The 26,657-nt window shown below is 38.2% G+C and overlaps 1 protein-coding gene across 1 annotated transcript in view; it reads right to left on the bottom strand.

The window, feature by feature from the left end:
• The window catches only part of Adgra3 (adhesion G protein-coupled receptor A3), a 105,787-nt gene that overhangs the window by 32,875 nt on the left and 46,255 nt on the right, over positions 1-26,657 (bottom strand). Inside the window, exons 4-11 of the mRNA XM_046423839.2 lie at positions 26,037-26,108; positions 24,166-24,237; positions 21,105-21,265; positions 18,457-18,670; positions 13,655-13,819; positions 10,780-10,981; positions 9,787-9,942; positions 2,051-2,212 (exon numbers count right to left, since the gene is read on the bottom strand). Coding sequence (XP_046279795.1) covers positions 2,051-2,212; positions 9,787-9,942; positions 10,780-10,981; positions 13,655-13,819; positions 18,457-18,670; positions 21,105-21,265; positions 24,166-24,237; positions 26,037-26,108 — 1,204 coding nt within the window. The remainder of the gene's footprint in view (positions 1-2,050; positions 2,213-9,786; positions 9,943-10,779; positions 10,982-13,654; positions 13,820-18,456; positions 18,671-21,104; positions 21,266-24,165; positions 24,238-26,036; positions 26,109-26,657) is intronic.

Genomic DNA, 26,657 nt, shown 5'->3' with positions numbered 1-26,657 from the left:
CTCAAAAGTAAGCTAAACTTGGGGGCTCTGCCAAAATGTAGGACCTGCTGATACCACAGCTGCCAGAACCCAAGCATCACGCATTCGTCAGAAGCACACCAGAACGGGCTCCAGAAGTAACAGGCTGATGAGCCGCACGTTCAAATCCAGCAATGTGACAGGACCTACTGCCAATGCCAAGGGCAATGTGGTGTCTCTCCATTTCCTAGAGACTGTTAGGTGAACCTCTATCATAGGAACAAAGCAGCACCTCATGTCCTATATGAGGACAGTGTTTTTCTTGTGTTTTTTGTTTGTTTGTTTGTTTTACATGAGACTCTGGTATGAGATGCTTAAAATCTATTAGGAAGATACAAATTCTAAAATGTGAGAAGGAGGAAGGAATTTGGCAAGTGTGGCACACATGGTACTGACTCCAAAGGATGGTATTTTCTACATATGACAGAAAATAATTATCGGTTCTCAAACTTTTCAAGAGTAAACAAAATCTGCATTAGCTTCTGTCTCACAGAAAAGCTTAATTAAACTGCTAGTTAACAAATCATGTGCTCCAATTTTTTATTGATCAAAGCCTCACATAAAAAACTGAGTTTTTGATGAGTAGCGCTAACCATGATCAGCACATGAAACCTCAGTTAAAAGAAAGAAACCTGTCCTCCAAGACCCCCTGGTACCATATCCTTTCTTAATACAGCAGGCCCCCACCCAAATAGTTCCATTTTCCCCCATTCAGTTATCTGTAGTCAACTGTGGTCAGACGGAAAATATTAAATGGAAATTTCCAGTAATAAATAATTCATAGATTTTAATAACTTTTATCAGACTATATTATTACAACTCTTGTTTTATTATTATTTACTATTAACCTGCTACCATGCCTGGTTTACAAATTAAACCTTATCCTAAGTATGGACGTATAAGAAAACACACAGCGTACATAGGATTTGGTACTATCTGTGGTTTCAAACACCCACTTGGATCTCAGAACACTTCCCCAGGGAGTAGAAGGGACTGCTACTATGTAAGATGTGTCACTCCTATACTCGTTTTACACGTTGAAATGGCAGGTAAAAATACACACCATCACCTTTACTACACCCAGGACTTCTCAGAACTGGTGAGGTTCAGAAGAAGGAAGTAGGTTCTCTTCGCTGATAAAAAGGCCCAAGGATGGCATTCAAACTGGGTTTAATGGGCTGGGGAAAATGTAAGGTGAGAAGCTGGTTTCAAGTAAGGTCATGGATCTGTGAGGGAGAGGATGGTAGCCATGCTGGGCCTCTATTTTATTTACTATTCAGGAGAGTAATCCTCATCTTAAAGGAGCAAAAATTACAATAAAACACAGTACAATAAAAAATGGTCTCAGAAATCAATGAAAAAGTGATAATTTTAAAATTGCATAAAATCTCTGCTGTAAGGGTAGAATATTCAACACTACACGAACCCATCCAAAGAGTTAAAAAATGAAAACTGTGGACCATCAGAATAAGACTGCTAAAGGAACAACATACCATACTTCTCACAGTTTTAGAACAAAAAGTAAGCAGTACACAGAGGAAGTTGAAATAGTTCAAGTTAGCATAGATAAAATTCAGTACTATTTAACTGGGTGATTATCATGCCAATTGCTTCACAAGTGTTGGAGGGTATCCAGTGCTCTTCTGAGACCAGTGTCTGGGCAAGCAATCAGGCATTCTCTCAAAACACTCCTGAGGGCCCAGAACAGAGTACTAGGTAGCTCCCTAGCTCCAATGGACTGTGGGTAAGAGCCAATAGAACACTACAACAGCGCTCTTACTTTCCTTGTAGAAACAGTTTCAGTGGATTCCATGGTGCTAAACATTCAAATGAGAAATTTTCAGAGTTCTCTCCAGTCACCAATGAAATTGATTACTCAAAAGCAAAATTAGCTTTTAAAATATTTTAGAAAAGGAAATTCTATACTAATTATCAGTAACAGAAACTGCACACCCTGTAAAGGAAGAGACCTGTGTCTTTTGGGTTAGAGTCATTACAGTGAATTTTTTGTCAAGGATACTGTCACACTCACTGTTGAATAAACATGAGCCCCACTGGCGAGCCGGTAGGTAGCGATGCGCTGTAGACACTGAACAATCCGACTGCAGGCTCTCGCTTCCCTCTGCGCCAGCCACAGGACCCGCTCATCAGCCAACATGATATTGCTTGCGATGTCAACCATCACGTCCCCTAGCTAGTGAGCATGAAGGAAAAAGAAAGAAAGATCTTTGGAGCAGAGGCAAGCTGTCTAATAGCATCAAAATCCTACAGAGACAACAAGAATGTCCATCTAAATTTTTTACATGAAAACCCAACAGGCACTTTTCTTGTTTCTCATTAAAACAGCTTTGGATAGGAACAGCACATTCAACTATGGTCATTTAAAAATATTTAGCTCAAAACAGGTACTAAAGTAGTCACTACCTCACTAGTGAAGAGACCACTGCCTGGCAGATTAACAAAATGATGACGTCACAGGACCCCAGGACAAAAACAGCTCTAGTCTTCACCTCAAAACCATTATATGATAAACGTTTCTTTTTGTATAAGCATTAGCTCAAATAAAACTCAATGATTAGTTAAAAAAAAAAAAAAATCTGTACTTCCCCCCTCTTGTTTAATCTCATCATGTTCAAAATTCCAGGCACGTCCAAGCACCATGAGTTTCCCCGTTCCTGCGGTGCAATTGTACTCTGGTGTGTGGTTTCCTCCCCCTGAATGAAATCATTCTTCCCTTCCTTGGGACTCAGTGAATGCTTCAAGACCCAGTACCTTGAAATGAATGGACCCTAAGAGGAACTACTCCATGGTTTGCTTTACGTGTTTCGTATGACTGATTTTTTTTTTTCATTAGCTCACTTCAGGCCTCGCAGATGTAAACATCTAATCAAGCAATGCCAGTATTGCTACTGTCACCTGTGTATGCCTGCACAACCCTCTTCCCCATGAGAAATGCACGGAATGATCCAGCTAACAGGACACACTGTTGAAGAGGGAGGTTGATACAGAGCAAATTCTTCACAAGGAGTCTGTTGCAGAGAGGATAATAAAAACATCTACAGGCTGGCTAGCCCTCTCCCCCAGAAGTAGGCATCAAAGGTGGAGGCCCCAGTGCAAGCCAGGAAGCTACCGCTGCTTCAGCAGTTGTCTCCTGGTCCTCCCAAGAAGATCCCACCTAAGGTTTTCACTCCTGTTCTGCTTCCAGCACTCTTCCCAGTGCACAGAATTATGAGGGCAGAGGAGGTTTTGGAACAAGTTCAGTCAAAACCCCATGGTTCACTTTACAAAGAAGACAGGCAGATCCAAAACCTGGAACCATGGAGTGGGCAGAGAGGTGAGACCAGCACCTTAATGGTGACGCCGCCACCTGCCCACATCTTCCCGCTCAGTAAACGCATAGCAATGGTCCTGTCTTCTGAACAAGGTGCAGACCACACTCCAAGGATAAATGCAGGCCTCATGAGACCATGTCTGGCACCCAACAAGCACTCCAAAAATGTTGACTCTGCCTGTTATTTTACTAAAGCATTTTAATGCTAAAATAGACTTCTTTTTTAAGATGACAGGCTCCAGAAGTGACAAGGAGTGTATTTCACAAGTCTGTGTTCACATATAACCAGAACTAACAAAACCGGCTTTTTGCCCTCTTAAAGCCCCAGCCCCCAACCTCAATCTGATCTGAAAAAATCCTGACTCTGTACTGTCCTGATCACAATGGACCATGATTATTTCCATGTTTTGTTTCCAATGTAAACATCTAGGAAAAAGGACATCATACTATCTTACTTATACCATTATTCACTAGTAGAATTGGTATGGAGCCCAATAGTTATCTATGTTTATTAATCAATGCTTATCAACGTTCATTATTCTGTTCATGTACAATGTGTATTAAGTAAACATTTGTTAGGGGCCAAAGTGAGCCCTGCGCAGTAGACACACAGCAGTGAAGGAAACACACATGATCGGTCTTCAAGCTTAGAGCCCAGTGAAGAAAATACAAAACAAGCCAGTAATCCCGTTCTTTAAAAATGATCCAGACTGTGATCATGGCAATGACGGAGAATAACAAAACAATCCAACCCCCCTATTTTAATGGACTCACATATTCTCACAGGTACTTCTCCCAAATCTAAGATATCAACACAATCAAATGGAAGAGAGAAAAAGCCCACCAGGCAAGGTGGCACTTGCCCACAAATCCCAGGACACAGGTCAAGGTAGCAGATCATTTGGGCAAAGAAGCTGTAGACTAGCCCAGGCAACAGAGCAAGACTCTGTCTTGAGAGAGAAAAAAAAAAAAAAAAAGAAAGGCAAAGAAGAAGAGGCTAACAACCACATTTTACAGAATTCCATTCATTCCATTTTATATGATTCACAGGAATATTATCATCCCAGGACATTTTCCTTCTGATGACAGGGCTGGTGAATTCCACTCCACAGGAAGTTACAAAGACAGGTTCTGACTCCTGATATGTCCATTACTGAATGTACCAGTCAGGTGTCTATACAGAGATTAACTAAGAAGTCCTAATTTTAAATGGGAATTCAGAACAACTGGAATGACCTAAGTTTTTGTCCATTATTATGATTTATTGTTACCTCGAATTTCTATGTGGAAATCAAAAAACTAAGAGAGATGAAGTTGTCAAATATGCTTTATGACTATCAGAAATGAAATTCCTGTTGGCTACAAAAACTTAAGAGATAAAGCACATAAAATACTGATTCTATTCTGAGGCACTACTAACTATATGAAATACCTGCACAGCATAAGTACAATTAAAATTTGTTTACCATTTTTTTTTGTAGATTAAAATATATGGTCTGTATAATGATCTAACATAAAACCTGGAAGACGTGTCATCTTTCCAGAAAAATTATGATAACGTGACCAAAGAATTCTGCTCTGCTCCACTAGATAAGACCCATGTAGGAATGTAACTGAGCACCTCTAGGAAGGTAAGAGGATGACCCTAGCCAAGAACAAGACATTTTTCTCATTTTTATACCAAATGGCTAAGAACCAAAGAAAGGAATTTGTTGCCAAAATATTTGTAGAGCAGATGATCACAGAATGCTACATGTTTCTGTAGCCTGGTTAGGGAAGTGGCTCTGAATCCGACACAGTGGCCAAAAGGGACACAAGAGGGAACAATGCATTGGATTGAAAAAGTATGCCCGAAATCGGACACACAGAGACAGTTTTAATGTGCAACCAGCATTCCATACAAAGCATCGTATTTGTCCCTGGACTCATTTCCTGTAGGTCACTCCAAAGGGTCGGAAGGAATCAGGCACCTGTTCCTGCACCTGTCACATTAAACTGTAAGGACCAATGAAAACACATGGGAACAAACTTTATCAAAGATGAAATGTGAAGAAATAAAAATGCCACATGCATAACAATGAAAGTGTCCAGAGCCACAGTTGTAAGAGATAGATCATTCTATGTTCTAAAGTCAAAATCATCTGCAAATTCAATAAATGTCTGATACGTTACATTAATAAACAGACAAGATAATATACAAACTCGATCTTTAATTATAATGTAGTAGGCGTACGGTGTTTAACACTGAAGACAGAATACTCCTGTGGCCTGTAGTTCAATGTTCCTGGATTAAGGCTGTCACTTACAAAGTTAGATATTCCAGAGCAAATCAGTTGGCCTCGCTGAGACCCAGTTTGCTCATGTGTAAAATAAGGAGACCAGGTTCCCTGTAAGAAATGCTCAGCACATCTTATTCCATGCTAAATTAAAACAAAGGAAACCCAGAAGACAAATGTCTTCTCACACAACCTAGTGGAAATAGAAATAAAGAAAAGCAGGCAGTTTCTAAGAAAGGCCAAGTGACTTAGGCCCTTTCCCATATTTATATTTTCAAGTGCAGAGTGGTGAGGGACACTGTCAATTCTAAGAACCAGAGAAACAAGAATGACAAACAGATATGTAGCTGGGCATCTGTTTCAAGGAAGCTAATACGGAGGATGGAGACTAGAGGTTGGAGTAACCTGTCATCCAAACTTGACTAAGACGTCACAGCATTTTCACCATCACGGCTGCTATTAACGGAGTGGTCTTCATGATCGTCAAACAAGCAAACATTACACTTAAGAGAGATGTCAGAACATTCCCATTAACACCTCTTAATCCATACTGATCTGGAGGCGCCCCGTATTTTCATAAAAATAAATAAATAAAAATAGAGGGGTACATTTTTAGATAAGAACTGATGAACCAATTATTTATTTGCTGATGACCTAACTGTTCATCTAGAAAATAACAGCTCACCAACTGCAAAATGGTATGAATGAATTCTACAAGGTAACTAGGCAGGAGATCCACATCGTTAAGAAATCATAATCAAGGAAAATAGAACATGGGCTATATATCTGCAGATACTAGGGACGTGGGCTAATTCTGGTGACAGACGAGCAATTTTTAAAGCTCCTTTTACTTTAGAAAATTATGAATGAAATGTGATGTACAGAATTTGTTTTTAAATGCTCCAGCACTAAGAAAAAAAAGAATGAAGCAAAGGAGCTAAGGAAAGAAGGAAAAAGGAAGGGCGGGCAGAGGGAAGGAAGGTAAGGGGGAAAGACGGGTGAATCGAGATGGTAAAAGCTGAAAACTGACACATTTGTCCAAAGAAAAAGTTCTCAAAAAGTTAAACCCAAAGGAAAAACATCTTTAAAAGCAATATAAGGATAGAAAATTAAGACAGTACAGAGGTTTTCAAAGCCTGTGCCAAGGACACACTGCCCAGCATTACCTGAGCTGACCTTCTGCAAGTCACATTCTCAGAACCAGCCCCAGAGTTACCGTGTCAGCACCTGGGAACGGCGGGGAGGGGTCTGCTCACAGCAGCAGTCTCTGTTTAACAAACCCTGCCACTGATTCTGACCCGAGCTCAATCACAGAGCCAGACCCGGGTCTTTGAAAAGATTAATCATACAGAAAAGTCTACCAAGTAAGATCAAGAAAAAAATAAAGAAATATTAAAAATAAAGGATCATCATAAATGTCAACAAGGAAATGAATATTTAAAAATGAATAAATAAAAGAAATATACTTTTTTAAGAATATGTTCATAAAATTCAACTAAATGAACTTAGTAAACTAGCCTAAGGTATGTGTCTCACTTGCATATTTAAAACTAGAGCTCAATAAAGCAATATAAACCAAATCTACACTTCATGCACTTTATCATCTTCTGAAATGGATATATACTAGTTTCATAAGAAAAATACCTCTAATGAATATGGAATAGACACTTACTTTGTCTGACAATCTTTAGCTGTTTTTAGAAAATAACTTAATACGTCAGTTTGATAGCTTTTAGTACCTATTCCTAAGACAAAAGAGTACTAGTCTGTGTTGGTTAGACTCGATCACAATTTAAAAAGCAATTACCTTGCTATACTTTACTTAACAAATTATTCACAGCAGAATTAACTTTTGGGATATAATACAAAAATCAATTAATTTTTTGTCCCTCTAAGACACGTGCATTTTAGGATATCCTAGCATAATTTTATGCTGTTAATTAACTTAAAATGAAGTTCTTAAACCTCATAATTTCTTTTTACTACACTAATAAACAGTGAAAGCTACAGCCTACAGTTTAAGGTTCCAAAGAACTGTATAGGAAATCAGTCACCACATCACAGGTAATATTACATTTATATGCCCACAACTCAGTGACTCAGTCTTGAATATTTTCCTTCTCTTTCTCTTATTTATGTTTGGTAAGTTCCTGTTACTTGTTTTCAAAGATAATCATTAACTTTATACCATGAAATGATAGCAATCTCCTTCAAACTAAACTTTAAGATAACTAACTAAAGTACTCAAGATTTTGTAAGATCTTAAGAAGATTAATCTCATACCCTAAAAAAACAGACCCAATTTTTGCAACTATTTTGCAAAAAAAAAAAGTTTTACCTGGATTTTCTCATTTGTTCATAAGAACTCTGCAAGTTAAACAGGGAAGCATTTCCATTTTAAAAATAAGGAAGGGCCCACGGTTAGTTAACCCACAAAACTGTCTTCCCCCAGTTCAGCAGGACACTTCCACCTAGAAGCATCAAAGCAGCAGACTGTTCACTCTACGCACTGGCAACAGTTCAACTTGAACCTCAGGGCTAAACTGTTCTTTGCAAATTGAGAGGTAAGCAAGAAATTCCTCACATCCAAACAGGGTAGGGAGGGAAGAAACAGGCATTATAACTTGGCAAAATCTTTTTTCAGTGCTCACGTTCCAAATGTCATTATAATTATTCTAGTAACTCAAAACATTCCACTTCCAGAAACAACCACTAATCATGTGGGCTGCTAATCTGTGATTTAAGCAACAATGAAAAACAAAAGCAGAAGAGTCAGAATCCAAACCACTTCTCCCAGTGCTAAGAACACTTACCACAGGGAGTGGCTGTGGCCTGGAGCACAATGGAACAGCAGGACAGCTCATTAGAAAACCCCAGTCTCTAGAGTTCAGATAACAGTACTGAAATATTCTCCCACTGGCCTGTGAAGTCCCCATTTGCCTGAGTTCCATTAATGTACACATATCTATTTTCCTTCCTTGAACAACTACATCCTAACAAGAAAAATGTCTAACATCAAAGGGCCAAAAGATACTCTACCAAAAAAAAAAAAAAAAAAAAATCTTTGGTTAAATGATCTAGGGAAAACAAAATGAATAATTTACCTTTGATCCATATCAATGTATCTGAGATGTCCTACATAAAGATTCATGTTTTGTTTGGCCAGTGTGTTTCCCCTAGTTCTGCAAGACAGGGCAACACTGTACTAGAAGGCAAAGGTGATGCTGCAGGACACTCTTCTGGATCATCCTAGAAGCTCCTGGGATCTGCTTGCTTTCTTTCAGCCCTGCATTGCGCTCCAGTTTGGACTGGGCAGGTTCCTTCTACCTACCGTTCATTTTGGTATGAGGGATTATATTACAAAGGAAACAACAAAGTTCTCACATAGCTCAAAACTTACACCTTCAGAACACAATAAATAATCTTGCCTCATACAATTATTTTCATTTTTTTGTTGTTTACTACTCAATCTAAAATATGTAGTTTTTTATTTTCCCCTGAAGAATATCATGTTGATAAGGATATCATAGTTTTAATTTGGTCCTGTTGAAATATACCCCTTGACAAAGTCACTAATTAAAAAAAAAAAAATTGTAACTGACATAAAATTGTATATATCTATGGGGTCCCATGTGATGTTTTTCCACATGTGTACACTGTGCAGTATTCAAGTCAGGGTAAACATATCTATCTATCTCTTCAACTATCATTTCATTAAACTTTCAGAACTTGTATATCCCAACCATATGGAACTTCAAAAAGGGATCTCAATGGCCTCTATTTCTTCAGGAAGCAATTAGGCAGTTTACAACAAGATCTGGATGACTAAACTCACACCCAGGAGGATGACACATAGTTGTGTGGATGAGGGAAATGATGGGTGTCAGAAACAAGAAGCCCTGGCACACCCTCACAGAGCGAAAGCTGCCCTAGGCCCTAACAGTACCTCAAGGTGCAAGATCTGAGCTCACCTCTCCTCCCTGCAGTAGTACACAGGTTCCCATACTAACTGGAGTATACACACCTCCATGACAATGTTGGAAAATAAAAAGTATACCCAGCTCAGACATAGCAAACACAAGCCAGTTTTTAAAACAAAGCTTCGGCTCCATTTCTATTTGGTAACAATATATGCTACAAATCTGAACTTGGGGAAAATACCTCTTTTGATTTTTCTTCTTTGGTAAATCTTCCAAATTTTTCTATCATTTCAGCCACAAAGATAACATCCATCTTGTCAGAAAAGTTGGCTGCTTCCACGGTGTAAGCCAGCAACTGCCGAGCTGTTGCCACAGCATTTGTAAGATTGAGGGGCATCTGCGAGAGGAAGGCAAAGAGCAGCACTTGGCAAGTGACCAGTAAAAGGTTGAAATTTTAGCTCTGCATTTCACAAGCATGGGAATGAACAGAACTATTACTTACTCATCATAACCTTAAAACACGTTTCTCAAATTCAAGAAAACTGGGATTTTAAAGGAAACCAACTAGAGGAAAATTTTTGTATCGTTGGAATAAAACATAATAAGACACAACACATCGGTAAACACAGTGCACTATCTCCTCCTCCCAGCTCACCCAAATTCTAGACATACCTTGGAATGCCTTTCCCAAGTACCCCAGCTACTACTGACTGACACCTCCTTGCACTCCCACTGAACCAGAGTAGCAACCACTATTGAGCACTTATCTTTACTGACATGCACGGCCAGTGCTGTTCTGCATTTGCTTATTTATTGACTTAAACATCAACCACTGCACAAAGGGGAAGCTGCCGCTAAGGATCAGGGAAACAACACAGGACAAAGAGCAGAGAAGCAAAAGTGAGAGGCACATGAGTCACACTAGTGTACCAAGGAGTCACTCTGGACACAGGGATCATAAAAGGAACCCAGAATGTGGCTTTCCATGAGGACTGGAAGGTGCTGGGATTCTGCCTGGTGGACACAGATGACAAAGACCCCCCTATCAAGGGCACGAGGCCAGCCAGCAACGGGAAGGGAAGAAGGGCACATGGAGCATGATCCCGAGGACAGGTCAACTGAGGGCGTAACACCAGGGCGTTACACTTCACCGGGGAATTTTTCAAATCACTTATTAGATTGGAACACCATGTTTTATTCACAGCCTGAGTAAATATGAAGATGATCTGGTTACCTGATTAAACATATAAAGGACTCTAGTGACGTCATTTGCATACTGGCAGCGAGAATAATCATCATCTGCCCAAAAGCCACCTCTGTCACATCGGCGCCAAGCCTTTCTCTCATCCTGAGGGTTTCCAGGATAGATGCCACTGCCGTGGGTGTTCCGGGTACACTGCAGATATGCGGTAATGCCTGCCAACGTCCTGGGCCATCTAGAGAGGTGAAGACAGAATAGTCTAAGAAAACCTAGAACGACAGAGGGAACCAAGGGTAGCAACAACAGAAGAAAAACCAAGGAGAGGACACACCGTGCATCATCACAGACAAAAACCAAGAGGAGACGCGAAACTCCTTGGAGAAAAAGAAAAACAATATACACAGACTAGCCTGTTTTAATCAATCTACTGAGTATATTTCTTTTTTTAATAATAAAAATTACTATTTTTAATACCTTTATTTTATTTATTTACTTTTATTTGGTGCTGAGTATCGAACCCAGGACCTCACTCGCACTAGGCGAGAGCTCTACTGTTGAGCCACAACCCCAACACCTGCTAAAGATATCTCAACAAAATAATAATATTTTTTTCTGAAATAAAATTGTAAAACCTTCTAGATTTTGCTATGAATGGAGAAAAAAGAAAGTTGGTGCAACAGATGGTCTTATGTCTATTTAATACCATTATATAATCATAAGGCATATAGACTCTTGCCCAATAAACAGAATTTGGCCTTTTATACTTGTAGGGTTAGGATATGTGAAAAAAAAAAAAAAAAGGTACCAGAGCAGTTCCGTGACTGCTGTCCTTAGAAAGGCCTGCTTGCAAAACTGGCCCTTCAGTTGTTGCCTGGGAACCTGAGTGACCAGCACATGCCCTTGAAGTTACCCAGTGAGTGTCATTCACTCTGCCTAGATGGTTAGGACGAGTCCCTGCTTTCCGCGGAGGAGTCTGGAATTTTGATTCATGCTAACCAGAGGGGGCTACTGGACCAGCTGTCAGGAAAAGTCAGAGGTTCTGTGTCTCGAATGGGCCTCCTGGGCAGAAATGCTACAGAAGGATCCCTGCCTTTTTCACAACTGCTGGCAGAGTAGGTCTCTGTGACCCCCTTCAGGCATAAAGAAGCAAGCCTACAGGAGACTTCTTCCAGCACCTACTTGGGTCTTTCCCCCTTCCCATCCACTCATGTGCCATAATACATTAATACTATATATTGTATCTGTGAGTTCAGCTCTGTGCTGAGTCCCTGGAGTCCTCCCAGCAATGTCTGAACACGGGCGTGGTCTTACAGACTCCAACACAGCAGACTACAGAACTCATGGGGGGAACTACTCCCTGACCAGTGACTACAAGCCCTGTGGACGGGGCTCATTGCCCCTTGGGGTAGGAGAAAGCTCTGTTATTTGAGCTCTATTTCTCAAAAACTGGGAATGAACTTAAGCATCTTTAATACAAGTTGTAATGATGCTGAACAAGGAACAACTGAATTATAATGTCAGTCACATCAAAACGCAATTCATTACCAGAAACTACATAAATAGATCAAGCAACACTAAACTAAGTCTTATTAATGCAGTGGGAGTTTAATTGTATAATATCTTAAGGAGTGTCAAAAGATAAATAATTCATTAATCAGTTAAATATTTAGATTTTTCTCCTATTTTTAAAAATGTAAAACACTCAAAAATTATGAGTAAAACATAAAATTCACCATAAACAGAAAACATCAGATTATGATTATTTAATAAAAGATACTGAAAATAACAAAATTAATAAATGTCAAACATTTCACCTTAAAGTACACAATATAAATATAGATCAATATTTAATGCACATAAAGACTTCTCATTGGCAATAATAAATGCTGGTTTCCATATGTCAAGAAGAATCTTAAAAAAAAGAAAAACAAGAAAGGAGCGATAAAAAAAAAAAGCAAAATTTAAAAAGGGGAGCTATAAGATTTATTATTGCTACTTCTCCTTGGATTGGCAAGATTAACACCAAAGGGTTTTCTAACTCTTAAAATATTACAATTGTAGTCAAGAGGTGACAATAAACTCACCAGAGACCATGCCAAATTACAGTTAATCTTTATTGCTGCCTGAAAGAGTCATATATTTCCCTTTGTTCATATCAACTATAAACTCTTAAATAAAATCCCTCAAATAATAGAGTTAATAATAGATGTAAATGTGCTAAAGCAACATTGAAAGTAAGACATATCTAAGGTAAAAGTTGTTATTTCTCACCTGTTCTAAACTTTCTACTAAAACAAATTAACTTGTTCAGCTCATCTTAACAGAGTCCCATAACCAACCCCTGAGATTCCAGTGGCTCCCCAGTCTCAAGACTCCCCACCACCTTTCATTCCCAAAGTCCTCACCTAGCTTCCACAAGAACAAGTAGGGAGAGAAAATGAGATATGCATCTTTCCTAGCTATTGGCTCTTGAGTGGACAGCACAGCTATGAGTGAGTGACTTCACAACCCTGCCAAACCCTCAATGTTCATCTACAATGCAGTCCTTGACAAAACCATTAGCCTAACTTTTGTATTATCTTAACAGAATATCCAAAATATTTTCCTAAAGTAGTGATTTTTAACTTACACAACAAAATCATTTGTTTAAAATGATTATTTTGAGAGAGAATTAAATAAATAAATATTATGTCTGAAATAACGTTCAGGTTTCTTTTTTTTCCAATCTCCATAAATACTTCTGAAATTATCATTCTAAAGTTAGTTCTTAGACATATGAGGATATATATGTGTACAAATATACATTTCTCAAATTCTGTTTCTTAGAATCGAGTCCAATTATGTACCTTTGAGAATAAAAAGACTTAGGACAAATCAAGACTTCTGAAGTACTTTCTGTGTCACTGACCTGAAATCACCTTTATTATTTACCACCCTCTCCGGAGGACAGTACTGTGCAGAGCTTTCTAAGACCACAATATCGACAGTTCTTGTGTTGTTCCCGCGTTTGCTCTGGACATGACAGCCCCAATTTCCAGTAGATCCAGCCTGAATATTAGAAATGGTTAGGGCACTGCATGGGAAAAAAAAAAAAAGATTTTAAAAATAGAGAAAATATGGTTAGGCAGTGAGAGAGAGATTGTGGGCTTCAATCAGTCACCTAACAAGGTAACTGAACGCACACTTGAGCCAAGCACTTGCTAGATAAAAACAAATAAAGAAAAAGCGCCCCCCCACCCCCACCCCAATTTAAGTCCCTCAGTGGCAAGTCAAAACACCCAAGGGAACAGATTCCTAAAACAGGAGGTTGGGGCAGTGACAGGAGTATGTACAGAGTGCAGTGGTCACGATGCTGAAGGCCTCTGCTTCCAGCCTAGGGAAGGGAAAGGAGCCAAGAGCCCTAAGGCCCAAGTAGCACTGTACTTCCTCAGCCAACATGAGGCTTCCAAGTCACACCTACCTTCTCAGAGATTCTCAGAAGAATCTTGAGCAAAAATACTCAAGCATGAAGGAAGGACAGTACTATGTGAATTATGAAATCAAGAAAATACTAAAGGTAGGGTTGGGATTGTGGCTCAGCAGTAAAGCACTTGCCTTGCACGTGTGAGGTCCTGGGTCAATCCTCAGCATCACATAAAAATTATTAAAATAAAGGCATTGTGTTCAACTACAACTGAAAAATTAATATTTAAAAAAAAAGAAAGAAAGAAAATACTAAAAGTAAATTATTCTACAGAAGAAGGATTACCCTGAAAACAACCATTTAATCTCTAAAAAGATTCAGTGAATGAACAACTGATGCGTTCATAAGGTGGATTCCATGTAAAGGTATATTTCTATTTATAAGACAGATGTATTTCTTTTCATTTTATTTGAGACTGGGTTTCTCTGAGTTGCCCAAGCTGTTCTTAAACTAAAAATTCTCCCACCTTGACCTCTGTAGTAGCAAGAATTATAAGTGTGGCCCACCATGCCCAGTTAAATACCTATATTTCCAAATAACTGTCAGTAAATCCCATTTTCAAGATGAAATTGTAATTCTCTCATATAAAACCTATTAATCAAAGAGCAAATGTCAGAACCTTCAATTAACCTTTACCAACCCACATGACCCACTCTACTTTGCTGTTATGTAGACACAAATGATAAAACTTAAAACATATAGCATTTAGCATTTTAATTAACTTATAAAAGTATGTCTTTCAGTTAAGATACATTTGTCTGGTCTCCTAAACCATTGATCTCTGCAGAAAATGTTCTTATAAAGACTCCAAGACACTGTCCTATTCTGATTTATCAAATATGTTTATTATCTTTACAAAATGTGGAAAAGAAGTCAATAACTGTAATAAACATTTTCAAGATCAAGTGAAAGAAAAGTCTGACATTAAATTTAAATAACCATAAAGTCTGCAAACATTCTATTTTACATGGCTATGCTCAACTCGGAAAATGTATGTAGAAAGTTTGTCAGTGAAAATCATCCTTGATCCAGAGGCTTCCAAACTTCCTCAGTTTGGGGTGAAAAAAAATCCAAGACTGTGTCTCTAACAATTTAGTAGCTATTTGAAAAAACAACACATAAATTTGAAATAGAATTTTTATTTCACTCTTACATAACCACAACTTCCTGACAGTAAATGAGTGCCCACTGCATACTCAGAAAATAAATAAATAAAATTCAAATCTCGGATTCATAAAGGCAGTGGCACCCCTATATCCTGTTCCACAATAATTTTCACACAGTACTCATTTTGGACCATGGCAACTGCTAAAAAAAATCCCACATCTCAAAATATGACTCCAACAAAAGGGGCACAGTAATGATATGAATCTGACACTGCACATGGCTGGGGGTTCAGTGCTGAGTGCTGTCCATCAAATGTCAAGCTCAGAAATTCAGTATGCACTCCTCCAACACCACAAATGCTTGCAGATCTTCCATGGATTCAGTATGGTGTCCCTGGACACATAAGCACCTGGCTTTGGGAACTGTAGTCACAATACAAAGATGTTTGTGGACCGCATTTAGCAATACCTCAGTGTCTAAAAGCAATTACTGGGCCGGGCGCAGTGGCACACACCTGTAATCCCAGCAGCTCTGGAGGCTGAGGCAGGAGGATCATGAGGTCAAAGCTAGTCTCAGCAAAAGAGAGGTACTAAGAAACTCAGTGAGACCTGGTCTCTAAATAAAATACAAAATAGGACTGGTGATGTGGCTCAGTGGTCAAGTGCCCCTGAGTTCAATCCCTGGTACCCCCCCTCAAAATTAAAAACAATAAAAAATAAATAAAGGCAATCATCGGGATAAAATCTCCAGGACTCCTCCAGGAAACAGACTCACAGAGATTTAAGGAAATTTAGGAAGAAAAATAACTTCAATTTCATCTTCTAAGAGAACTACAACCACCAATTCTTACTGATTAGAAGGATCAATGACATGAAGAAACCAATGAAAAATCAATAGATAGCTCCCTCCAATTTAAAAGTTATACACTTCTGTCTCCTGAAACTTCTTTTATTATTCTGGGCTAAGTCTAGGTGAAGAACTTTGCAGTCTTCACAAAATTTTTACTTTAGTCAAAAGTTTTTACCAACAACATTATTGTAAAAATAGCTGAGTTGCTATGCTTAGAAATTGTTTTTGTACTACTATAAAGAATTTACAATAATTTAAGCATAACCTGCAGATTATTATTAGATTTATAAAGTAAATTTAATTGCTTTACAGTCACACAACTGTGACTATAAATTAAATCAAAATTCTTTTACATAGAACAAAGTCTAGCTTGTTTTTCAAGACTGATTGGTGCATTGTATATCAATTATTGTCTATTTATACCATAAATTGCTTAAGAGTGTACAATTTTATGAATTTTGACATATGCACATGCCTGGGAAATTAACAGCACAATAAAAATAATAAAACATGAATATATCATCTCTATCAATCTTATCCCTTAATAATGGGATTTTGCTTCTGGGGACGGTTGAGTAGCCCATACTAAACCACACTTCCTACAATTAATACTCAAACTCTGAACAAATAATAAAAATAACAACTATCTGAACACATGGCCAGTGATCAAAAGCAAGCAGAAAATGAAGAGGAGCTGATATTAGGAAGAGTGGATTAGCACTGGAGAGGAACCAGAAAACTTTTCACTTATTTCCCAGCCCCATATTTATCTATGAGTGCATTATAGTTGTACATATTGATGGGATTTGTTGTTACATATGTGTACATGCATATAATACATACATATGTAACAATATGATTTGGCCAATATTATTCCCCAGCACTTCCTCTCTCCCTCCCCACCTCTTGATACTTTTCCTCTACTGATCTCCCTTCCCAGAAACCTTTTGAATGTGCACACCGCCCCTCGCCCCCCAAAAGAGCAGGCCCCACTCAAACAGATCACAATCTTAGTGACTTAAAAGACAGAGCGGGGAGAGGCAGAAGGAGGGAGGATGTAGCATGTCTAGAAACATAAACTTCCAAGGATGCAAATCCACCCATATCTGCTACTGACCTGTGGGTACATACACAGGTAGGACAGACACCAAGATTTCAGTTGCCACCTACCAGAGTTTGAGTTTAGCACAACTATTGCCTGACCGAACAAAAAATCAGCTCTTCTCAGAAAAATGAAATAGAACCCAGAGTTAGGAGTCAGCAAACTTTTTCTTCAAAGGCCAGAGAGTAAATATTTTAGAATTTGTTGGCCAAGAAGCAATATCCAGGATATTATAGAAGTATTGTTCAGGATATAATCCAAAATTATCACTAGACAAATAAATTATATTTTTGAAATATAGGAAAATATAAACCATATTCTAAAGAAAAACAGTAATGATGATTCAGTTGTTAAAAGTGGCAGACATTAGAAGGAAAAGAAAAAAAAACCCAAAACAAGAAATAAGACATAAATAAAAGTATGATTGTAATAAATAAAAAATTCCAAGAAAGGAATTATAAACTAGAAAAGTTGACCTCAGAATTTATCAGACTTGAATCAACTCAAGAGAACCTGTACTTTCTCAGCAGTTTTCTTATGGCATCTGTGCCCTGGCAGAGTTTGGAAGCTATAGCTCTACTAGAATAAAAATTCAACCAGGAAGAAGGGAGAGAAGGAAGGAGGGGGAAAATTCAATGTCTACAAGTAAAGAGCTCACCAAAATAAAATAACTGATGGGTGATAACATCACATATATTGTAACCTTTTTTATAAAGCTCAGATTAACTATTTTGGTGCTCATACCAACAATGGGGTTGACAGTTCAGATAGCATATTCTTTTATACTAGTAGGTAGAGAGAAGTATCTTAAAATATACTATTAATTATGAGACAAAACAGTGAAAATCAGATAATTCTTCCAAGTAAAAATAAAAGCTTAGTAGCAGGAAATGGTTAAGAAAATAAGGTTTGGCACAAAAAGTATACATATTTCTTCTGAAGGCTTTAAGTGAAAAAAATTCCCAGCTTTTTAAGTGTTTCTCTTTTATAGATTTCCTTCCAAAAGTGGATGGGAAGATGTCTATTTAATTTTAAAAGAGGAATAACAGTCCAGAGAACAAATGCAAAATGTCTGCATTTTCCAATACAAGAAGATACAATATTAATCCGCATTTCCAACTAAACATGGCAACTCCAAAAGGGTAAATAAAATCTAGAGATGAATCTTCATCTAAAAAAAAAAATTTACCTTGCAATCAAGGAGCAGTTGTGAATCATGTTCTTTTCAACAAAGATGCCTTGCGATTCATCAGTTTCAACTATTCGCCCGTCCTGATACCACAGCACTTGCATGTCCTGGTCAATGTATGAAGCCATGCACTGGAAGGGAAGGCTGTCTCCTTCAAACACAACTTGCCGATGTGATGGAGTCATATAAAATGAGGGTAGTTCAAGGGGTGGATCTGGAGAGAGTAAAACAAGGACTTGGTAAACAACTATAACAGGAAACAATGACCATTCCTCAGTAATCAGCATTGCTCCTAGGGATGGCTGCTATTGAGCTGAGTGGTGCTCTGATTTGGGTGTGCTCCCCAAGGGCTCGGGTATTGGATGCTTGGTCCCTGGTTCAGCAAGGTGAAAGGTGATGCAGCCTTTATAAGATGGGGCCAAGCAGGGGGCTCTCAGGTCACTGGGGCACCTGTCCTCAGAAGCAATGCTGGTCTCTTAGAGCGACCAAGCATCTTCTTCTCCAAAGAGCAAGTTGCTAGAATAGCCTGAGCTTGCCCCCTAAATTGCTCTCAGGTGCTATCTTGAAATGCAACCTTCTGCTCCCACACATTCACCTGTCATGCCATCTGCTACAAGCCCCTCACCAGAGGCCAACCCAATGGGCCTTCCCAATTTTGAAATCTAAGTTTCGGAAAAGAAACTTAGAGTTTCTCTTTCATTTATGTCTTATTTCTCATTTTGGGGGGGATTTTTTCTTTTCCTTCTAGATGAATCTCTTTCTTTTTTAATGAAGTTCAGGTTTTCTGTAATAGTAACAAAACACAGACTAAGAAAAGTGGTTCACAGGTGCAAACAAAATTAAGTAAAATTAAAAGGAAACCAATACATACTCAAGTTCTAATATTTATAATTTTTCCTCTTAGATATTATAAAACTATCAGATGATCACTGAAGCAAGAGAAAAGAAAAAAAATGTAAAACTTAAGTCCAGAGCATGAACTAGGGATAAGTAGATGCTGAAACAATTTTAAAATACATTTGGACATTATATTACCTTTGATTAAAACACTGGTTTCTGGCTGTAAGAGTAATGCACATTCACTGTGGAAAATTCAGAACATTTAAGAAAAAATGTCTTTAAAATCCCATATTTTATAATTGTTTTTTGAAAAATGATATATTTCCTTCCAAGTCAGAAAAATGAAAGGAAAAGATTTTAAATATGTTTGTGAAAATGTACACAAACAGCATTGGTTCATTAAAAGCCTTTAAAGTATTAGTTCATTTGTTTAACATAATTCTAACAGTGTATATCCTAAAGAATAATTGCAAATATACAAAAATATATTCAAAGACATTAATCACTGCATTATTTATGGACTGAGAAAACAACAAGTTAAATATGCAGTAATAGGAAGCTACTAAATTATGGCTACCTCTTTACAATGCATTAGTATGCATCTATTTTATACAATAAGGAGGTAAGTTTACATTATTTCAATTTTTGAAAAGTTAGAAAAATGTCATTAGAGAATATTTTTGTCAAAACACAGGAGTCCTGCTTCTTAAGCTGAGGAAGAGGCTCAGTGGTGAGTCTCTGGTATGATCCCCAGCACTGCAAACCAACCAAACAAACAAAACAAAGGGAAAAGGTGCAGAAGATAACACACCAACGTCTCAACACTCGCTATCTTCGAGTGGTAAGAATGTACACAGGGGTTTTGATTTTTCTTAATTTTTTTGTTTCCTCCCATAAATCTTAATTTTCAATGAGCATATTTTACTTGTTAAATAACAAAAATAATGTTAATAAAGAGAAAAAGAATGACAAGATTTTTTCTTTTCAAACACAAAGACTGGGCTGGCATCTAACTGTATTATTATAGGAATTACTGTGGGTTTATGGGTTGTTCTCATCCCCCCTAACTCCACTTAGTACATGGTAAATGTGTTATTTCTCTCATGTTTTCAGATATTCAATAGCAACATATTACCTCACTGAATGAACATGTCAAAAGTAATTAAACTATTCCTCTATTTTTTTGAGAACTTAGGATGCAATTTATAGTCTTGATTATTTACACACACAGGTGATCATTTCCTAAGAATTAGCAAGACATAAAATTATAAGATCTAACTGCACTGCATCACTACTTTAGGGACACTGACACTTGGTTGAACTATAGAAACTTCAAAAAGGACTGTGCCACAGGATGCAGGTACAGTTCAGTGGGTACAGCCCCTGTCTATCATGCAGGATGTACTGGGTTTGAGGTACAGCACCAAAAAAAAAAAAAATCAAAAAAGGTTACATCATGTCACACTCCTACCAACAAACAATATGTGGACATCCTGAAACTTTACTAATATCAACAAATTCCTGGTCTGCCACTGCAAAGTGTGAATTACCTACACTATTTTTTAAATCACTTTTCATAAAGAAAACTTTTCAGAACCTAAGAGCAGTTAACTTAAAGACCAATCGAAAAAATAATGCTCTCTAATCCAGCTGGCTTACTTGCTGGCATAAACCCAATATTATCAAATCCTCAAAGATTAATGATTGTACTTCAGTTTCCATCAAAAGAATTTTACAGTTTGTCAAGAAAAACATGGTAGCAAGTAAAAACACAGTAAATGCTTTCTCAGTTTTGATTTCTCCCTTACCGCATGTCAATAGCTCCTGCTTCACTCCTGTGACTGGCTGGGCCTGCAGTGACTTAGGATAAACACACCTGGTGTCCCGCACAGTGATGTTCCTCTCCTTTACCCAGCGATGCATCCACAATATGTTGCAGTCACACAAAAGATACTCTGTCTGAAATTCTCTGTAAAATACAAATTGGAGATTATCGTGAAAAAAATAAAATGGCACCATGCTTTATCTTGGTTTACTTCTTTGCCGGAAAGCACAATACTTCTACTATGCCTCTAACATATACCACTAACTAGTTATGGTCATCTTTCCAAGGACCTGCCTCCAACACTGTCCCCCACTGACCTGGAACTCTGCTTTTGATAGAAGTTGGAATGCAAAGAAAAACTATCTGCCAGACATCCTCATCCATGCAACAAGCCCCACAGCTCCAGAGTTCAATACCAAGTCCCCATCCTTTTTGTCTACCAAGCCTCTATGAATTTGGCAATAATTTTGAATCTTGAAGCCTTTCCCCAATTTTTCAGTATATTCATGGCTGAAAGGTCTAAATGTTTACAATCTCCCGTTGATTTTGGCAATGAAATAGCATCATATAGTAATATAGGAATGTTCTATGTGGTTGTATTCTTTTTTAAAATTTTTTTTTTAGTTGTAGATGAACACAATACTTTTATTTTATTTATTTATTTTCATGTGGTACTGAGTACTGAACCCAGTGTCTCACACATGCTGAGCCACAACCCCAGCCCTCAGTGTGCCTAAATTCTTTGATGTCTGACTAGATTGTACATTCAAGGATAGAGACTACTTCTGACCTTTCCTTCTCCTCCTATGCAACAATGGCTTAAGAGATAAAGACTCAACATATCACAAACAGGAAAATAAGAATACTTCACAACTGGACTGGGGAATGTAGCTCAGTGGTAGAGCATTTGCCCAGAATGCCTGAAGCCCTGGGTTTGATCCCCAGCACCACTAAAACTAACTAAATAAATAATACTGCATATTTGATATGAAAGAAAGCAGAGAATCATCTTTATATGAAGCAGAAAAAGCATCGTAATTTGAAGTCGGATGAAATACCCAAAGAAAGGGTACACACACAAAGCGTGGACACAAGCGCAATAACCTGCAGGCTTTGCTAAGCCCTGACTATTCATATGCCATATGCATCCAGCTAAGAAAAAACTACAAGATGCTGCCCCTGCCAGCATGGAGAATAGAACAGGAAGAACAAAACATACTAAGATAGAATGGAATATGCCTGATAAAAATAAACCAACTAAGTGCAAACAGCAAGCCTAAGTGTGCATGCTTCTAACAGGGTGTTAGCACAGGGGGAAAAAAGGAAAAAAGGGACATGATGAAACAAAGCCAAGGGAAGACAATGACAGAAGACCTGGCTCACTTCTAATTCTGAAGCTCCATCTTCTGGTCAGTTCAGTTCCTAACACAACTGAGTACAAACACTGCGATGTTTCCCAGTTCTGGGCTGGAAATACTTGCCACATTCCAGCTGCTCAAAAATCTCAGAAGACAGATTATCCTTTGCCATCTTCCTTTCTTCTACTCATCCATCCCCTCTCCTTCCTTCCTCTTTCTTTTTCCTTTTCAAATTTTTCCCCACGGTACTGGGGATGGAACGCAGGTCCTCATACATGCTAGGCAAGCCCTCTATCACTGAGCTACATCCCCTGCCTTTTATTTCATTTTGAGACAGAGTGTCCCCATTTGGCACAGGCTGGCCTCAAGCTTATAATCTTTCTGCCTCAGTCTCCCAAACAGCTGAGAGTATAGGCGTGTGCCACTGCACCCAGCATGCAATCGTATTTCCTAAATTTCAGAGTGGGCTGAGATACCGCTCAGTGGTAGAGTGCTCGCCTAGCATGCTCCAAGTCCTTGATTCCATCCTAGCACTGCAACAAACAAAAAAAACAGAGAAACAGCTGACTTGAGCCCACTAAGTGTGTCAAAAGGGGTCAAAAGGTCGAAAGGAGCTATTTTCACACATAGGCAGCCCTCTGGATAAGAACAGTTGTGGCAAGAAGACCAGATAAGAGTGACCTGATGGGACTTTAGTGCATATACCTCCTGCAGGATGGTAATAAGCTGGAACCCACTGGCTACATCCAATGGCAATTGCTACCTGAGACTCTAATGACAGATACAGAAAAGGAAAGGGGCTGGGGCAGAGCTCAGGGGTAGAACACTGGCCTAACACACTCAAGCTCTGGGTTCAGTCCCTAGCACTACAAAAAAGATGATGACGATGACGAAGATAAGGGAGGAGGGGCTGGGAAGAAAGGGAGAACTCAGCACATACTAAACAGAGGCATCTGGCAGGGAAGAATTTTTTGCCCTAGAAAAAAATTCAATTCCATATATTACAGACAATGAAAATTTTAAAAACAACAAACTGAAGTATAATTCCAACAGAAATTAGTGTAACATAATTTGGGATAGATTAAGGTTTATCTTGATATACATTTACTTTCAAAATAACTCTTGTGCAATCTCTCAGTTAACAAAATTGCATCTGAGAGAAAAAAAATGAACCAATTCTAAAGCGACAGAGAACTGTATGAAGCTCTTACACTGACTTCACAAAGCAAGTCTTCTCAATAAACACCCCTAGAAACATTAGTAATAAATTGTAGTAGATTCAATGTACAGCAGGGAATGCAGGATAAAACTGAATCCTTATGGTATAAAATACCCTGCAACAAAGTCTTCGTAGGAAGGAATAGTTTATACTTTGAGGATTTAATTAGTCAAACCACAAAAACATTTCCTGATTTGAAAAGGCAGAAAGAAACAATTACCCATTTATTTACTCTGAATATAGATTTCACTGATATGGTATTGTGAGGAAAATCTAGCCATTCCAGTCTGAAATGCATTACTCAGATTTACTGTATGCTTTTCCATGTTAATGCAGGCCCTCAAGTAAGAGCCTAATTTTTGAAAATTCACAAGATATTGCTTATGAAATATCTCAGACCACATAGTAAGTGATATTAATTTTCAAAAGTTAACACATGTTAAACAGGACAAAGAATTCTTACTTACAAGGACCGTAATGAGCCAAGATAATCAAAAGTTCCTTGAGAAAGTGAAGAAAACAAATTCCCTGAAAGATTCCTGAGGGGAAAAAAAAGAATTTCACCTTTAAAAATACTGGTACATACCTAAATGAATCCCACCATCATATACTCCCACAAGAATGGAGACCTAATTAGAATAAGACATATTCCATGTTTATATAATTTTATCAAAATGGATTCTATTTTCAATGTATAACTAAAAAGAACCAATAAATAAATAAATAAATAAATAGGCATGTATCACTTTTTACTATTTTAAACTTTTAGAAATATTCTATGATCATTACATAATGTTATCAAGAACTCATGAAAGTTGTTTTAACTCTTACAAAGAGGGAGCTACTAGTAAATATTTCCTCTGAGGTTGAAGAAATCAGTCTTAACCTTTAATATAAACTAGTAAACAAATTTTTAAAAAATAGACTAAAGCTAGATAAGGATTTTATCTATCTACCTTTTTCTAAAAGGTATACTAAATTCCCACTGGAATTACTCTTCATGTGTTCACTCAGCATTATTTAAGGAAAGCAGCAAAGAGAACGGTAAAAATAAATAAGAAATCACAAGAATTAAAATTTTAGCAGCAAGAAGAGGTAAACAACCATGATCAGCAGCAGCAACACACCCTCACTGGTGGAAACAAGAACAGAATGGCCAGAGCCCAGGAGCTAAGGGAGACTAGGAATACACTGCAAGGCTGGGCTTGGACAAATTACCTGACCTCCAGTACCCCACATCAGGTAGCTTAATAACCTAACCCTGTGGAGTTTCACATGAATTAAACTCGTGAACCCAATGCTCCAGTCTTGAGTGCTTTGCTACACCCACTTGACTGAACAGGGTATTTCTTCCAAACCTGACCGTGAATTCAGGGGCTGAAGCAGAGAGCATGTTGCTTGGGTGCCTCTGGCAGCTAGAAACAGGGAGGGGGAGATAGGAATCATGGTGGGGGCCTACTCAGGATGCTCACCTGACCTTCAGGTGCCTATAATATTAAAATGGGACAGAGGGCTCTAGGAAATGGCAGCATGATCAACCTCCACCTCCCCCTAGGATCTGTTAGATGCCTGTTGCAGCATCAAGAATGGACAGAATTCAGAACCAGTGTTCTCAAGAATCAAGTTGAGGGCACAGCAGGGCAGAGAGCTCCTCCAGGGTCCAGGCTGAATCCTTCAGATGTGGGACAGAGTGACACTCATGCAGATGGAGAACCTAGTGTGGAGAGGGAAGAGTGACGGGGGCAGTGACAGCTCCTGCTTGTATACATGCCTTTAGGGCTTTCTTTTTTTAAAATAAAAAAGTTCAGATAAAATGCATTTAAAAAACCCTATGCATGTGCTTCTATATCTGTGGGGTCAACAAAAAGAAAATGTGAAAGTATATATATCAGATCACTAACAGAAGCTAACTCGGGGAGATGTGACTAAAACAATGGAGTATTTGTTTTACCTTCATGTCTCCATATGATTTTATTATTCACTAACATCCAAGTTATTCTGTTCCAAACAATTACTGGAAGTCATGTTTTGTGTTTAGATTTGGGTACCACCCCCGAGATACCTCACTAGGTGTAACGAATATTCCAAAATCCAGAAAAAAAAAATTAAAATCTGAAATGCTCTGTTCCTAAGCATCTTGGATAAGTGCTCCTCCACCTGCATTATACTCTGAGGACACTGCCTTTCCATGACTAAACCGTGAGCTCCCTGGTCCCTTATTGCCTCTTCAACCCTGCAGTTGCTACTTCAAGATGGAACACATCATAGTTGCTCATAAACATTTGGGTACTGGTTCAAATGCCTCCTTATATTTTAATAGGAAAGAAAAGGTACTTACAGCCGAACCAGATTGGTAAGTCCTCGAAATATGTCTGCATTTAGACATCCTATCCGATTGTTTGTCAGGTCCCTGAGGAGAGAGGCGGGGGAAAGTGTCTTCAATTAGTTCTCTCCATTTATAAAGATCTCACACCTCCTATACTGGAGAACACCACCCAGGTATCATGAAAGACCTTTCTTTTCTGCATCTTTATTTTATTTACCCACCTCAATTGAGATAATGATTCCTGCTTGCGTTTACATCTGGCATACAAGATTAAATGCGACTTACTTACATTCTAAGCATTTATTCCTACCAAAATACTCAAGATAAACCTGGAATAGTAGACATGAGACTCTATCTATCTTACTGCCTGGGATACAATTCCTTAGATGACCTACACAGCTAAATTACACTGGGCACTCTCAACCAGCAAATAAGAGACAATGGGGAAAAAGGATAAATTATCAAAATGATGAAACTTTTATTTCCTCACAAACACTTGAAACTCAATGCTTTCTAACTTCATTCCTTAAAATACTCAAAAGAGTTCCGACTGTAATTAAAAACTGAATTAATTTTACTTTAAAGGTCTATCATTTAGTCTCAAGCCAAATTAACAATATCTAGGTAATGATC

Source organism: Marmota monax, unplaced genomic scaffold (assembly GCF_021218885.2).
Source record: "Marmota monax isolate L192 unplaced genomic scaffold, Marmota_monax_Labrador192_F-V1.1 WCK01_AAM20220418_F8-fsc00009, whole genome shotgun sequence".
NCBI lineage: Eukaryota > Metazoa > Chordata > Mammalia > Rodentia > Sciuridae > Marmota > Marmota monax.
This window is presented reverse-complemented; position numbering and strand designations above follow the sequence as displayed.